Source organism: Sycon ciliatum, chromosome 7 (genome assembly GCF_964019385.1).
Source record: "Sycon ciliatum chromosome 7, ocSycCili1.1, whole genome shotgun sequence".
In the NCBI taxonomy this organism is placed as follows: Eukaryota; Metazoa; Porifera; class Calcarea; order Leucosolenida; family Sycettidae; genus Sycon; species Sycon ciliatum.
In genome coordinates, this window is record NC_088649.1 from 3,646,966 (window position 1) to 3,663,383 (window position 16,418).

The 16,418-nt window shown below is 47.7% G+C and overlaps 1 protein-coding gene and 1 long non-coding RNA gene across 3 annotated transcripts; both read right to left on the minus strand.

The window, feature by feature from the left end:
* Positions 1 to 913: 913 nt before the first annotated feature.
* On the minus strand, positions 914 to 13,609 carry LOC135820763 (uncharacterized). 2 transcript variants are annotated; one of them, XM_065333794.1, is made up of 8 exons: positions 13,229 to 13,609; positions 12,634 to 12,715; positions 12,095 to 12,296; positions 8,652 to 8,700; positions 8,414 to 8,504; positions 6,519 to 6,595; positions 5,976 to 6,207; positions 914 to 2,080 (listed from the first exon to the last, which is right to left on the minus strand). In XM_065333794.1, exons 3-8 carry the CDS (start codon positions 12,164 to 12,166, stop codon positions 2,056 to 2,058), a joined length of 546 nt encoding a protein of 181 aa, XP_065189866.1. In that variant the 5' UTR covers positions 12,167 to 12,296; positions 12,634 to 12,715; positions 13,229 to 13,609; the 3' UTR covers positions 914 to 2,055. The 2 variants fall into 2 exon arrangements, with proteins under 2 accessions (XP_065189866.1, XP_065189867.1); XM_065333795.1 differs by lacking the exon at positions 12,634 to 12,715.
* LOC135820764 (uncharacterized) lies at positions 7,182 to 8,395 on the minus strand. The gene is made up of 2 exons (XR_010554201.1): positions 8,041 to 8,395; positions 7,182 to 7,987 (listed from the first exon to the last, which is right to left on the minus strand). It is a non-coding gene; the product is annotated as an uncharacterized LOC135820764 (long non-coding RNA).
* Positions 13,610 to 16,418: the final 2,809 nt, after the last annotated feature.

Genomic DNA, 16,418 nt, shown 5'->3' on the forward strand with positions numbered 1-16,418 from the left:
ACGGACGTTCACGTCACATGCACATGCACGGGACATGACGTCAACAGTGTACTTGCTTAGGGTGCGTTCTTAAATCCTCTCGGAAAAGTTGGAGACTCTCCGAAAAGTTCGAGAGCTGTTCTTATATCCTCTCCGAATTTTAGGAGGCTCTCCAAAGCTCTCGAAGCTCTCCAAGCTTCAGAGGTGGTTGAAACTCGGAGATTCCCGCGGTTTCGGATCAGCGCATGCGAACTAGGCTAAAAGCCACGTGTTGATCATGAGTGTACGCATTTCCCTTTTCACATACGCACAGCGCATACTATTTTCGTGGCACTCAAGATCACGGTCCCTTTGGCGCTCCATTTTGCTTGACATCTGCAAAATATCTCCGAATTCTTCGAGACCCGTTCTTGAAGAATCCCAGTTTCTTCGACTTCTCTTTTCTTCTTCTTCTAGAAGCTGGAGAATTTAAGAACGCACCCTTAGTATGCACGCACAATCACGTGCGCAAAATATTTTTGTGAAAATGTAGACCTTTCTACACCAAACAAAACTGTTACTCATGCACAGCGAGCGATCAGTCAAGAAGTAAAGAATGGAAAACGAGACGAAGGATAGAATGATCAATACTAGTAAATTAGAACTTAGTCTGTGGGCTGGTCTCCCGAGTAGCTGGAACTGGTCTCAGACTCTCTGGAACTTGTCGACTCTGCAACTTGTCTCTCCTGCGGAGGCGTCTTCCCAGCCGAGGACAAAACCGACGACTATTTTTCCGCTGCCACCATTGTAACTCGTATACTCTCAGCACTCAAAGCACATACTTGTAGCTACGTAAGTAGTTATCATTCGTTCATTGTCTCACAAGGAGAAAAAGAAGACAAGGCAGTGCGAGTATGCGCACTGCTATCCATGCATTCCTACGGTGTATGTGTATACAAATTACGTGTCATAAAGTAGCCATGCTACAACATCATTGGCATAACCTCAAAAGCAGTTACCCTGTGCGGTGTGCAACAACAGTCAACTTTGCGTATAACCACACTCGGCGGGGCATCAGAAAAGTGTCCGTATTTGTGAAGTGTTGTTATACCCGAAGTCTTTTGAAAATCGAGTCAGACCGACCGACTGCTGTGGTTGTGCAGTGCCGGGGTCCGGCTTGAATACAATGAATGCTATAGTGATTGCACATAATCAATAAACTGCAAAATACCGGAGCAGGCGAAAAACTTGAAAAAACGGCAAAATACGAGCGCAGGAAGCAGAAGTCGTATTGCAACTTCTTGGTGAGGAAGTAGGGGGGGGGGGGGGGGGGGGGCACACTCCAAATAAAGGAAAAATATCAAGAGTCGAACAAGGCCGGACTCCAGTTCAAGAATATTCACACTGCTTGTGGGAGACGCAGCGACACTAGCGAAGCAGTGCATGGACAGCGGTTTGATCAAAACTTGTCCTTGATATGCATGCACAGACGAGGCGTCTGTGCGTCTTGCCGGAAGTATTTGCATGTACATGTATGCATGTGTGTGTCAGCGCATGTGTGCACATCCGCGCGTGTGTGTGTGTGTGTGCCAATGTATGTAGTTGTGATACATTGCTACTTCTAAAGCACTGCTAAATCCAAAGGAAAACTTGGGGAAATGATAAATCAAACAAATATGCAAAACTGGTGTGGGAAACCCACTAAAGTTGTATGAAGGAAATTAAAAGTGCTACGCTGCATAATAATTATGTGTAGTTTATGCAAAGAATTTTCAAAAGGATAATTTTTAATTTCAAAAAGCGGCGGGAGACGGTGCAAAAAAAGATGAAAAATACCTAGAAAAACGATCATTCAATTCACTTATTATTATTATCCATTATCAACCAAATCAGAACATGCAGAACAAAGAAATGAATGACAAACCTGATGCAGGGCATGATTCCGTGTCACTATTGTCGATGTCCAAAGTGCAGCCTGCACACTACTTTGAGCAAGCACAGATAGGCATTGGCCACCACGGCCACACACGGCAAACCTTCGCGGAACATCAGGTTTTGTCGGACGCCTTGCCGGCTAGGAACGACCGGATCGTGAGCTCAACCGTCAATGAACCGTGCACGCCTAAGAGGGAGTGCAAAAACAAACATAAACAGACAGAAAAACACCCATGGTGAACAGGTACATTAAAACCTGTCAAGGCGGCCACTCGGATAAGGTAACCACCATCCTAGAAGACCGCTGCAACCAGGATCGACCCAGGGATGCTATTTCCAGTCAAACGACCCTTGATGAGGCGACCAGCTGGCAACAGAGACCACATTTTGAAGGTCTCTTGAGCGGTCATCTTAGACCGATTTCACTGTGCTATCTCATACAGATAAAGATACCGAGCGGTGGATCCTGCCAAGTTCTGCCGTTAACATTAGCGAACTTCCGGCAGAATCGCTGCATTCACAATCATGTTCACAAGTACATGTAAATTGCTGCATGGGCATATTCATATCATGTACCCGTACAAGCACATGTACACTGCTGTATGGGCATATTCATATCATGTACCCGTACAAGCACATGTACACTGCTGTATGGGCATATTCACATGTGCTAGTAAACATTGTACTACACAGTATTGCATGTATTGTAGCACCCTGCACTGTCTGTGTGTTTCCATATGCAGTTTGCAGTTCCCTTCGACTTTACTGTACACATTCACACTGTATGCATTCACCCCCCCCCCCCCCCCCCCAACACTGTTTGCAGACATCATGATTAGTGTTGTGCACGGGTAGTCGGGTGCCCGTGCTACCCGTGAGGACTTCGGGTAGACGGGTACAGAATAATACCCGAAAACCCGAAGTCGCAGATGACATGAAGGGCAGTAAAAAAGAAAAAAATATCGTGTCCGTTCACGAAGGGAACTCACGACGGCAGCCAACACCCGGTCAACTCTAGCGGCAGATGCAGCTCCTAACGGTGGGGGTGAGTAGATAATTCTCACAGCCACTGGCCTAAGTGCCGAGAAACCCCTTAAGGAATTAATAGAGAGGTTCCGGAGTACGATTTTTCGTGCTAAAATCAGTAGAGGCGCTACGGATTTTTTACACGTCGTTTTCCAGCAGTGAAATGTTCCGGAGTACGGAACTTATGTGTTTGCCGTCATTGCCTAGGTTACGGTCGCAAACACGTCACATTCCCGCGCTATGCTTTTTATTTTGAAAATTTGTACCGAAATCAAAACTTCCCACGGAAAATCGATATTTCTCGTACCAAATTCGTACGCAAAAAATCTTTCTGCACCCGATGACACAAAATCTCCATACGAAACATGGTTCGTATGAAAGCCAGTCCACACGGCCGGGTACGGATTCTCCGTGCCGAAAAATCGTATGGAGTACGCCTCTAAAAAATCCGTAGAGCCCATACGGATTTTGGAAGGGAAAATCGTACCCCGGAACCTCTCTAATAGCCGCATCCATGTACCCCTTGTGCCTGGCCACAAGTTCCCAGTTGACTGTGGGTAGCAGCATGGCTGGAAAATCCGCTCCCAGGCAGAACTTGAACCAGGTACCCCTCGTATCTCAATCATGGTCTTTGATCAACCCACTGTGCCTGCCATCAAGTACCGTGCACGTGTACAAATTCATGTAATACTCCGCATGTCTACCCAGTATGTAAGGGAAGGGGTGCATTGTGGTGTTACCATGGAAACATTACCCGATCCGGTACCCGTGCTACCCGTGGAAAGCTATCCGAACCCGATACCCGGAGAAAATGCTACCCGACTCAGCCCTATTTATTGTGCAGCTTTCCGAAGCTCTGATAGGCCATTCACACTACGCCCAAAACATGGCGTACGTGACGGTTTTGTCCGAATAGCCATGACAACATGGAACGTGGCGGGGAAAAACAGGAAACTCGAACACCTGATACGAAAACCGTAGACGACATATCCAGACTAGGACCCCTGTACCGAGATTCGTTCTGCTGTTCCCGGCAGTTTGTATAAAAAAAGCTGTACGCACAGCTGTAGGAAAAGCGTGTTTGTGCCTGTGTGAATGAACATGTGCTTGCATGAAAACGACGTTTGACAGTACGTGGAATTCCAAAACGTGACACGTATTGTAATGTAGTATGAACAGCCTAAACGGGATTACCGATTGTTTCATAAAATGAAACATTTCGCTCATATTTTGCTTCTGTTTGCTTGTGCATGGATGTGTGACCATGCACGTGCATGTATGTGTGCGTAAATATGCTGTGCTTGTGTTCATGTGTGAGGGCAATGTCAGTCGATAACCAGTCGATAGTCAGTCGATAGGATTGAATCTAATCGATAAGTAAATTGGGTCAGTCGTTTCACCCCTAGTTTCGGTATTTTCCACCAAAGCCTTTCGGCAGGGAAAGCCATCTCCAACACAATATTGATTTCAACTTTCGGAAAACAGGAGCATCTGGGCACTCTCCACATACCTTGAAAAAATATTTCCAAAACGAGACTTCTCAAACCCACCCACCCACCTCCAAACGAAAACGTTTTGTTTTGAAAAGCAAAACGACTCGTAACTTTGGATGTCGGCCCCTAAGTTATGAGTTTTTTTGTTGTTGCAGTGATCCATTCATGAAAGAAACGGGGGTTTGCCAACTGACAACCACTCTATTCAGTTGCTATTCACAATCTAAAAATGTGAAAAATTCTATAGCATGATGTCATTGTGACTGTGACTGCACACCCGCTGCATTAAAAATTCCTTTATTGTCATGTTGAAAATCAGTATTGACTTTTGGGCCAGTCGCCCATCGTCCGAACAGGTTCGATGGGTGACTGGCCCGAAACGTCAATCATTTTCAACATCACCATAAAAGCATTTTTAAAGCAGCGCATGTGCAGACTAGCAACTGAATAGAGCAGTTGTCAGTTGACAAACCCCCAAGGTTTCTTTCATAGTGCAGTTGCGTGATGTCCACAACATTCTTAGTGAGCACTCCATGTAACTTATGACAGAAACACTACACTGGTACTGCACGCAGGATGCTAATCAGTGTACTTGAAGCCGAAGTAGGTATAGTGCATTAGATCTAGTTTCACCACATGTGCCCTCTGGCCTTGCGCATTCACACTACGCACACCATTCACACCATCAGCCCTTTTATCAGGTACAGCACAGCTCGATCACATCCGGTCGTCGGCATGGTACTAGTATTCATTATGCACCAGTGCGTTCAGTGCTGCTCAATCAAGTTCGATTGCGTGAGTCGAGTTTACGTCCAGCACCAGTTCACATTCCAGTGTTTGCAGGCCTAGGGCTGCGCAGTGCCAGGCACATACTTGCTTCAGACGATCGGATTTCAAACAGCAGCAGTGTAGTAATGCCAGATAGAATACTAACAGTCGCAATAACACCATGCTACAGAAAATTCCACATTTTTAGCGGACATGGTTGCCTGTGCTACCCATGCTACAGTCACCTCCAGCCGTTTATTCATATTGCTGGCTACTCTGCGGTCATTCTGAATTCAGCACCCTGCCCCCCTCTCCCCATTCTAGCCGGTACTGGCTCTTCTGGGGTCATCATGCATTCAGCACCCTGTAACCCCCCCCCCCCCCCCATTCCAGCCGCTATTGGCTCCTCCGTGGTATCATACATTCAGCACCCTGCCCCCCCCCCATTCCAGCTGCCGGTACTGGCTTCACCGTGCCGTCATGCATTCAGCTCCCTGCCCACCTTCCCCTCCCCCATGCCCCTCCACCCTGCCCCCTCTCCCTGCCCCTCCCACCATTCCAGCTGGTACCGGCTCCTCTGTGTCATCATGCACTCAGCACCCAGCTCCCTTCCCCAGGGCTCCCCTCACATGCCCCTCCCCCTTCCCAAGCCTGCCCCCCCCTCCCTGTAACTCCCATTCCATCTGGTGCTGCTTCCTCTGGGGTCATCATGCAGTCTGTGCCCTACCACCTACCCCCTACCCTAACCCTTCCACTGGTCAAATGCTTCGCCGGTGTCCCATGTGTCACACTCACTCAATAATCTGTGCTACTCTCGCGACGACTTCCTCCTGAGTGAACGCTGCCAAGATGCACAGAAGCTCCTTGCAGCTGATCTCCTTCTGGTGGACGATGTAGAAGAGCTGACCGGCCACATTGTCGGTATTCGCTAGGCCGTGTTGGTTCTCCTTGATGTAAGTGGTCATGATGCTCTCGAAGTTGTTGACAAACTCACCGGCTGCCATTACCAGCTGCTTGGCCAGTTTCTCTGCAATCCAGAACCAGAACAAGAAAACAGTTTCTCTGTAATCCAGAACCAGAACAAGATAATAGTTTCTCTGAAATCCAGAACTAGAACAAGAAAACATTTTTTCTGTGATCCAGAACCAGAATAAGAGAATAGAGATAAGATAAAGAACATAGATCCACAGGATCAACAGGATTCCGGGTAAGACCTTCCAAAAAAGAAGACAAACTGGTGTCCTCCACCGGTCTCGTCACTCTCACCTCACGATATATACCTGAATGTGAAAGCCCATGACAAGATGAAAACTAAACAATACAAGTGCGAACACTTACTTCGTTCCGCAACAGTCAAGTACTCCGCCATCTTGTTTCCGAGATCAGTCAAATCGGTAAGTGTCACCAGCTTATCACTGAGAAAAAACAACAATGTGAGCACATGCATGTATGCATGCAGACACGTACACCTCAGACCTCAGACTTGCCCATCGCGGACATACATACATACACACACACACACACACACACACACACACACACACACACACACACACACACACACACACACACGCATATATACACACACTACTACTACTACTACTACTACTACTACTACTACTACTACTACTATGTACAGCTACCCTATCGGGCCATTCCGCTCCCAGAAGCGGGAGACAACGACAAGAAGAGAGAAGAGAAGAGAGAGAAATCGCAAAGTCAACAATATTTGGCATGGCGTTGCAAGTCCTGTTACCACACACACATATACACACATATGCATGCATGCACACACACATACACATGCACACAACCCCACAAACGTACACACGCACACGTACACATGCACACACACGGACACACGTACACAAGCATGCATACCCAAACACACACATACACACCCTCGAGCGGGTGAACACAGAGACATCGGAATAGTTTCCAACAGTATTATTAAAGAGAGATAGAGATAGATAGAGAGAGAGAGAGAGAGAGAGAGAGAGAGAGAGAGAGAGAGAGAGAGAGAGAGAGAGTGAGAGAGAGAGAGAGAGAGGGGTCGACGTCCAAGAGCTCCACGATCCAACAAATACCACGACAACATTCATTATTGTGTCACAAGTACCACGCACAATAGGTTCGATGGACTTTTTGCGTGCGTTAAATGGCAGTCGTGAGTCAGTCCCGTCAGCAAAACACTTTCAAATGCATAACATAGAGTTAGAGGGGGGGGGGGGGGGGGAAGGGGGAATGTCAGCTGACATTACTTTTCTCTTTCCACTTGCTACTTCTTCGGGGACGATGACACATCTGTTGTTCTCATCACCCGCTTGTATGATGTGCGGACACACGCAAAAAATACAACATCTTCCCAGTTTGAGGACACTTACAGATAATCACCGAATGTCCATAACAAGCAGGTGAACATAGCCAGGCAAAAGCAGCACTTCTTACACCAACACACTACACTATCCAGAGAGCACATAACCAGCAAGGGTGTGCAACTCCAATCTGTCGGGTCTGCGACGGCAAATCGTCACATCACGTCACAAACCCATATACAGGAACTCAATCTGCGAACAGAACTGTTTCGTCCTTTGTGGACTCATCAGCGCAGCACAGAGGAAATGAGGCCGAACCTGATAGCAATGAAAAATTTATTTTTCCAAAGCTAGATTTAAACCAGGCCCGACCATACCTGCCAAAGTGCTCAAACTGAGGTAGTGAAGGTAGTGAACGTCATTCAATATATTTTCATGATAACTCCTAGTGGTGTGCACGGGTAGTCGGGTACCCGTGCTACCCGTGAGGACCTCGGGGTAGTCGTGTACCGAATAGTACCCGAAAACCCGAGGTCGCAGATGACATCATGTACAGTGCACGTGTACAAATAAATCACGCATGTCTACCCAATGCGCAAGGGAAGGGGCCGGTGTGCATTGTGGTCTTACCATGGAAACATTACCCGATCGGGTACCCGTGCTACCCGTGGAAAACTACCCGGACCCGATACCCGAAGAAAGTAGTACTCGACTCAGCCTTAATAACTACAGCGTGGACCGTATCCCTACGTCGGGTGCAGCTTTCTGGCGATCACTTTGCACTGTTCACCAGTGTAACCTAGGGAACCATGCCACGTGATGCAAAGTTCTGCAATCCCAGCATCGGATAAAGGTTGTAGGGGCATTGGCACATTCTTGATGGCTATGGGTTCTTTTAGATATTTTTTAAATACTTACGCGTTGTTCAGGTTGCAGTACTTGGCCCAGACGTATTCCTCCGGTGACATGTAAAGTAAACTGATGGCTGCACCGCCAGTGCCTACACACGCTGCACAGATAAACAATGAAATCAGACAATGAAATCAGCTCAGTGACAAAAGAGAAGAGATTTATTTGCAAGCGGTTCATTGTACACGGATATACATGTATAACCGGTTCAAAACCGTTCTACCCGCGTTTAGGGAATTTCCCTTACCTGAGCCTGATGGAGTTGGTTCTCGGCGCAGGACAAGGTTTGAAGGGTCCTGTCAACAGTGGATCAGCACACAGATACGTGCAGGATAGTGAGTGGAAGTGCACACGCAGCAATCCCCCTCTCACCCCCCCCCCCCCCCTCCCCACACACACACACTCACACACGTGCAAGCACGCGCATGCACGCAAACAAACACACATACGCACGCACACAAGCACACACACACACACGTACACACACTAGGGGTGAAACGAATATACCGAACATTCGAATATTCGTTCGTTAGGCCACAGCGAACGAACATTCGTAGTTCTCACGAACATTCGAACTTTGAGATTGTGCGTACGGTACGATAAACCCGTAAAAACATTGCGATCAGTCACGATCGTTTCACACACGTACACCGCCTGCAGAATATGTGTAGCTGCGTGCTTGTGACCAGCGCTGCACCAGGTGGTACACGACCCGCGCGCGTGGTTCACGAACTGAACCGGCACTTGGCCGGAGTCGAGGCAACGACATGTAGACGAAAATCGGAACAAAGCATGAGTACTCTTAGATCTACATGTACTTACATACTTTGGCTGCTCGCTCTTCCTTTGACCACTTCGTAGTTTTGTTTCGAGTTCGCACTGTTCCCATGTCAGAAACTGTTTTCGGTCGTGCTCCCCGTTCTGTTGTTTGGGATCATTTTACCAAATCCGAGGATGAGAAGTCAGCTACCTGCAGGATTTCCCCGTAGCGCAAAACGGCGAGCAACCTCTATGCGCACCTGAAAACACAACTACGATAACTTTCAGCATTCTTCTGTCGTCTCTGGGAGTGCAGTTATTTCTGCGGCATCAACACTGAACAGGAAGCAAGTTGATGACAAACGTTGCTGTGACGCAACGTTCTGGTCCTCAGCAGTAGCAGTATGGCGTTGCTCAGTTGGAGGTCATTGTGCCTCAACTTTTGAAAGCATCATAAAAGTCGTACTGTAAAGTTGGAAACTTTCGCAAGTGATTAAATTTCGCTACTTTCGCGGCCATTGCGCATTCTGGAGAAGAAAAATCGCCACAAACTGCTCAGTACGTGCATTGCAGACAGCACAACTACAAGATTCAAAAAAGAGGTAAAAATCGAGAAAGAAATTCTCATCACAAACCAGCCGCATTCATGAAAACGCAAAATTCGTGCGCCACAGAGGTTTATTGCTACACTGTATTCAAAAATTCCACTATTTTCTTGCCTATGCCGGTTCGTGCGCGAGCACGCGCGTGCGACGAGAACGTTAGAGAATGCTCGTTCGTTCGTTCGTTAACATCAAGAACGTTCGAATACTCAAATGTTATGTTCGTTTCAGCCCTAACACACACATACACACACACACACACACACACACACACACATACACACACATACACACACACACACACACACACACACGTGACGGAGGCAAATAGCTGTGTAGCTGTAATTTCACGTTTCATGCAATTCAGTGATCATCAGACAGCGGCATTCACAGAGGATCGCTGAACTGCTGGTGTGTGTGTGTGTGTGTGTGTGTGTGTGTGTGTGTGTGTGTGTGTGTGTGTGTGTGTGTGTGTGTGTGTGTGTGTGTGTGTGTGTGTGTAAGGACTTGATGATACTGAGCATCCTTGGGGAACACCAAACTTCTGGAGCAAACACCACAGCGCTGGACGGGGGATCGAGTCGTATGCCTTTCGCAAATCGACAAAGAGAGCATACAACGGCGAGTCATGTTCGTAAGATTTCTCAATCAATTGCCTGGCAACAAAGATCATGTCTGCACACCCTCTGCCCTTGCGAAAACCAGACTGTGACTCGGGAAGCATCTTCTCCGAGATTGTCTGCAGCCGGTTCTGAAGAATCCGCGCAAACAACTTCCCAACGACATCCAAAAGGCTGATACCCCTCCAGTTATCACAAACTTTCAAGTTGCCTTTCTTAGGTATTGGAACATGAGTCCTTGCATGAGTCGATGGAGGTGAAGGTCCGCATCGAGGGCGGTGTCACTGCTGCCATTAACGTCAACAACGGTCTGCGTCAGGGTTGTACTTTGGCACCCGTCTTGTTTAACTTGTATTTCTCTGCAGTCGTTGGGTATTGGCGCTCCATGTGCCCGGACGCTGGTGTTGAGCTGCACTACCAAGTTGGCCGAAAGTTGGTTGGAGACCGCACTGCCAAGTCCCGCCTGCAACGTGATGTCGTCACAGAGTCCCAGTTTGCGGACGATGCTGCAGTGTATGCCACCACTAAGCCGATTTTTGATCGGTGCACGGAATTGTTTATTTCGTGTGCGGCTCGGTGGGGCCTCACGGTCAGTTTATCGAAGACCAAATGCATGACTGTCAATTCGCCCATGAATGAGCCGGTGTCTCTTGGTGAGAGCACCATCGAGGCCGTTGACAGTTTTACGTACCTTGGCAGCGTCATCCATCGGGACGGGCAGTCTTCGCATGATGTACAGTCCCGTCTCGCCAAGGCTTCGCGTGTGTTCGGCAGTCTCCGTGTCCCAGTGTTTGAGAATCGGTCGTTATCTCTCCGCTGTCGGCGCCGCGTGTACATCGCCCTTGTGCTGACGACCCTCCTGTACGGAGCAGAGACGTGGACGCCGAAGGCACCGGACCTGCGCTCTCTCAACACCTTTCATCACCAGTGTGTTCGCATCATCGTTGGCGTATCCAGGCGGGACCAGTGGGACAACCGCGTCACCTCGGTTACCATGGCCCGAACCCTCGGCATTGACTGTGACGTCGCGGACATCATCCGGGAACATCGACTGCGTTGGCTTGGCCATGTTGGCCGGATGAACGACGACCGCATGCCGAAGCGAGTTTTGTTTGGGGAGCTCCCTGCAACACGCCCTCGCCATGGTCCACGCAAGCGGTGGCGTGACGTCATCGTGGATGATCTCCGCTCCATCAGCCCCCCTGTGCCTTCTGACTGCTGGTTTGATGCTGCCCAGGATCGCTCTGCCTGGAGGCAGATTGCTCATCGTCGTCCTCCCGCCCGTGCTCCTCCTGATCCTGACTCTGGCTTCCGCTGCGCATGTGGAAAGGTCTGCCGTCGTTCCGGGGACCTCAAGCGCCACGCTCCGTACTGCAAAGCTAGCGGATAGTCCCTTTGCTATCATTGCCATCGGCAATGGGCACGTTCAAGGTTCAACGTTCAAGGTGTGTGTATGTGTGTGTATGTGTGTGTGTGTGTGTATGTGTATGGTGGCGGGGGCATAAACATGACTCTACTCTATACTTGGGAATATAATTGGCAGTATACACGTACAGTCTTGGGGGGTGATAATGGTCTTGGAAGGGGTATAGACGCTTGGAGGGGGGGGGGGGGGGGGATATACTCGTGGGGGGGGGGGGGGGTATAATATGCTCGTATAGGGGTGGGGGTTGTATAGATACTGTTGGTACATTTCCATGCACTCTCACCTGAGTCCATCTCTTCCAGAAGGACAGTCCTCCATTGGGGATCCTCGCCTCCTTGTTCAAGACGGGACACATCGGAGTCGTTCCAGGCTCAAACACGTCGACTGGGTTAAAAGCAGGTAGCGTGGTCGATGCACTTCCCTCTCCCGTGCGTAATGCACAGCACACTATCGCTCATCTTGCCACAACCGCATGCCACAGTCTCCTTCACAGCACAACAACCACAACAACAGACATGGATCATAAACACAACAACAGACATGGATCATTAACACAACAACAGACAAGTATCATAAACACAACAACAGACAAGGATCATAAACACAACACGTGTGATGATGGGCAATGTCGGTGGCTACCATGACAACAGGTGGACAACAACTGTACATGCACGGTGGGACAAGAAATAATCATCGAATGAAATTGTTCAATACTAGAGAAGAGCAAGTGGTAAGGAAGACTGTCCAGCCATTCACCAGCCATTCACTAGCCATTCACCAGCCATTCACTAGCCATTCACCAGCCATTCACTAGCCATTCACCAGCCATTCACCAGCCATTGTGGCCAGCTGTCTTTGATGGTACGGTACGGTATGGGACAGGTACGGGATAGCGCCAGGCATGCTGATGGTAAAAACAAACAAACACGGAATTAAAGCTGTGTGGACCCTGGCTAGCGCCAGACGTTACTGAAGTACCGTAAAAGTTCGTAAATAAGTACGTATTTACTTTCGAATTTAGTGACCACACCCGTACTAACTTTCGGGCGGGTACTGACTTTCGGGCATGAACTAACTTTCGGACCTGACTTGTGTGTAGTGGAGAAGTCATTTTCATGTCGATGTACATGGTACGTGCTGCATGTGCGCATCGTAACGGTACTTATTTCGGGCAGTATGTTTATCGGGCTTGACTTGACTTCAACAGACAGAGCCAAAAGAATGAAAGGGGGTATTTCTTTCGGGCAGGTACATATTTACGGACTTTTACGGTAACGTCTTTTGCATAGCTACGGGAGTAATGTGCCGTCATATACATGAAAGGACCAACATAAGTGCATGTACTTTTGTGTGCGGAAAGTCGTGGCACCCCCCTTGATCACTATCCTGCTTACGCCCCTGAAGTGTGAAATCTTACCCAAAGTAGTAGCCTCTTGTCCACCATCACGGATACCCACGTCTGGACTATGCCAGTGCCGGTGGAAGCCCTGCTTCATCTCTCACTGCGAGTCCTACAATGTTTTCGTCAAGCACAATAGTCTTGAAATTGGGCTGCGTGGGCAGACCCAGAACTCTGGTAGGGACACATGTCTACGTAGCGGAGGTCTCTGCGCACGAAGAAACACACAGTTCGCTAAACGGCTAGAGATAAGTGGCACTTCTTCGCCGGCCCAGTTCCGAGGTCAGAACCGTTGATTACTCCTTGAAGAACATTCATGAAGTGGGGCAGTTCGCCGCTGCTCGACACGCTGAGTGGATCTACTTTGGGCCATGGGAGTAAGCAACACAATACTATTTTGACAGGACAATTACTTCAGTAGCTAAACTCATCTTCTTCTTTTGCGATCAGTGTACAGAACTGTCTTTTTCGTCTTTTCTCATTTATTGTTTTAGTACGGAGGATTAGCAAGACGAAATTCGCGTTTGCGTTCGCTCTCCAAGGAAAATCGAACTCACTATTGACGGAATTCCCGTTATGAGAAGGATTAGCAAACAGAATTCGCACATGCATGACGTTGACACGACGTTCATTGTGTACCATGGTGTACAGACAGTACAGCGTGGTAAATTAAATATTTATGACTGCCCTGACACAAAATCCGCGATTCGTGTTCCAACTACTTTTGAACGAAAATGCGAAAGTTCGCAATCCAGTTCGCGAACTGAAAAAGTTTGCGAACGCGAACGCGAATTTCGTCTTGCTAATCCTCCGGCCATGGCATCATGGTACGGATCGTATCATGCGTAGCACGACATGCTGCATCTGTCCTTTCTTTCTTTTTTAGGACAGTATTATCATGATTAGGGGTCGTCCACAAATATCGATGTTTTTTTAGAGAAGATATTCGTTCGTTTGGGGGGCCCGGGGGAGGGGGTTTGGGCCCTGTTCGTCTCGTCTTTGCAGAAAAAATATCGAACTCTATCTATGGACGGGCGCTGTTCGAACATGTAGTTTATGACCTACACAAATTAGGGAGGTTTAGTCCCACGTAATCCGTGGGTACTTTACGTGGGTGTACCACGTGATACTCAGTGACCCACGTACAGACGTTTTCTGATTCACGACATACCGTGTATGGAGGCTCACCCACGTTCCGCCAGAACGTGGGTGAAAATCAGAATGGAGCGCATTGTGCGAGCTGTGAGGGTGCTCAGCTGAAGAAGTTTCCGAAGCACGAAATCAAAATATTGGATGAGCTTCTTAGGCCGGGGTAGCTTCGTCTTTGACCAGGTTTTGGCCTTTAGCTTCATGGTTTTGTTTGTTCCGTGTGACTAAACACAACATTGCAACGTGGGTGCCCTTCATCCACTTTACGTGGATCACCCACGTACGCGTTTCCGTTACGTGGGAACTAAACCTCCCTAATGAAAGTCAACCTCGTGAGCATAGCCATGGCAAGGTTGTGCGACCGTGGCAACATAAACCTAGGTGTACGGCGAAATTAGAGTGGCAGCTGGTCACGTTTCATGAGGAAATTGAACTTCATTAAAAACTATCGATCCCTTGCATAAACATGTGTATGTTCGTTTTGAGGGGGGAGGGAGGGGTCTGGGGAGAAATGAACAAATATCGTCTTGAAAAAAACATCGATATTTACGGACGGCCCCTTATTAGATCTGTACAATCATCATAATAATTATGTGGGTGATACCTCTGCTGCGCTGGCAGTGGTAGAGGCCCGGGTAGCGGCTTAGCGTGCACGAGCGGTAACAGACAATGACTGGAATATCGACTTGAAGTTGAACTTGCTGCTGTTTACCTAAGTAGGTACATGTATATACATTATTATGCTGTTTTGTTTTTTGCGTGTTTTTTCTTTCTTTTTTTTTCTTTCTAGAACTTTGAGTTGAAGTTTTTGGAACACTTGGGAAAATATATTCATTGTGTTTATTTTGCCCGTAATAGTCGCTTGGGCACTTTCAATTTTCAAAAGTCCTGTGTACATTTGAGTCCAACATTTCTAGCGCTATCCTAGCTGATAGAGTGGGTCTCTAGGAGTGTTTTGGCACAAGGGTGCCATCTCGGAGCTGGGGCATAAGGGAGCGGCGAGTGGAATACTGCGTGTCCAATTTCCTGTACAATTTAGATCATGTAACCATGGTAACGGCGCTGACTCATTCAAAGACTGGCAGAATTTACGTCGTATTGTCGACTTTCCGAGTTGCCTATGTGACTGTAAAGTACACCAGGCACGCAGATACATTGAATGTTTGATGATAGGATGATGTGGACTGTATAGACCTCTTCAGGTTCCTGAAATATCATACTATTTTTGGTTCAAAGCTAGCTACACACTAGAGCACAATCAGGTATGTACAGTAGAAAGTTACTCCTGTGATTAGTTTATACTATTGCAGAGTTCCATTACTAGATTCAAAGTTCCATAATGTGTGCCAGGATTTTATAGTTTGGTAGTATGAGTCCGTGATGATGCCCGAGCACCCAGTGTGGCATGACAAATCGGCAAATCACGAAGTACAGTTGGAAACCGCCTTACTGCCATCAAACAATCATCTCGTTATAACACAATCAAGCCTGTCTACCTCAGATAAGCAAATGTCTTAGTACACTGTTCTTGATATCATAGGTGTCCTCAGTCATGGGACATTTGGTGATTATAAAAAGTACACAGCAAATGTTTAAAACCGGCACCTAAGAAATCACGGGATGGCCCACGCCTGTTATTAAAAATACACCAAAATGATAAGAATTCTAAAGGCAGAGACCAATGCGCAGCAACACGCCCACACATACAGTGTTTGCATTTGAGCTGCAATTGCAGCAGTTGGCACTGAGTGTCAGTAACACTCTGTTAACAAGTTACGGCCGCGAGATACATGTATATAGCAAGGAGCATGACTTCATGCCTGGCGTCGCGGGTCACAAGAGAAAAACCGAGCATTAGAAATAATATTAATACACAATGAGAGGCTTTGGGATGCGTCTAGGCAATGCAGTGTAGCCATTCACTGTGGAGAGAGGAGTCAGTGACTGCTATACTAGGTTGTCGTGCACGGGTGACTTATAACCTAGTTACTTGCAGTGACAGTATCGGTAGGACTAGTAAATATGCTGGCATAACCTGTACAGGCAAACAGTAGAAATA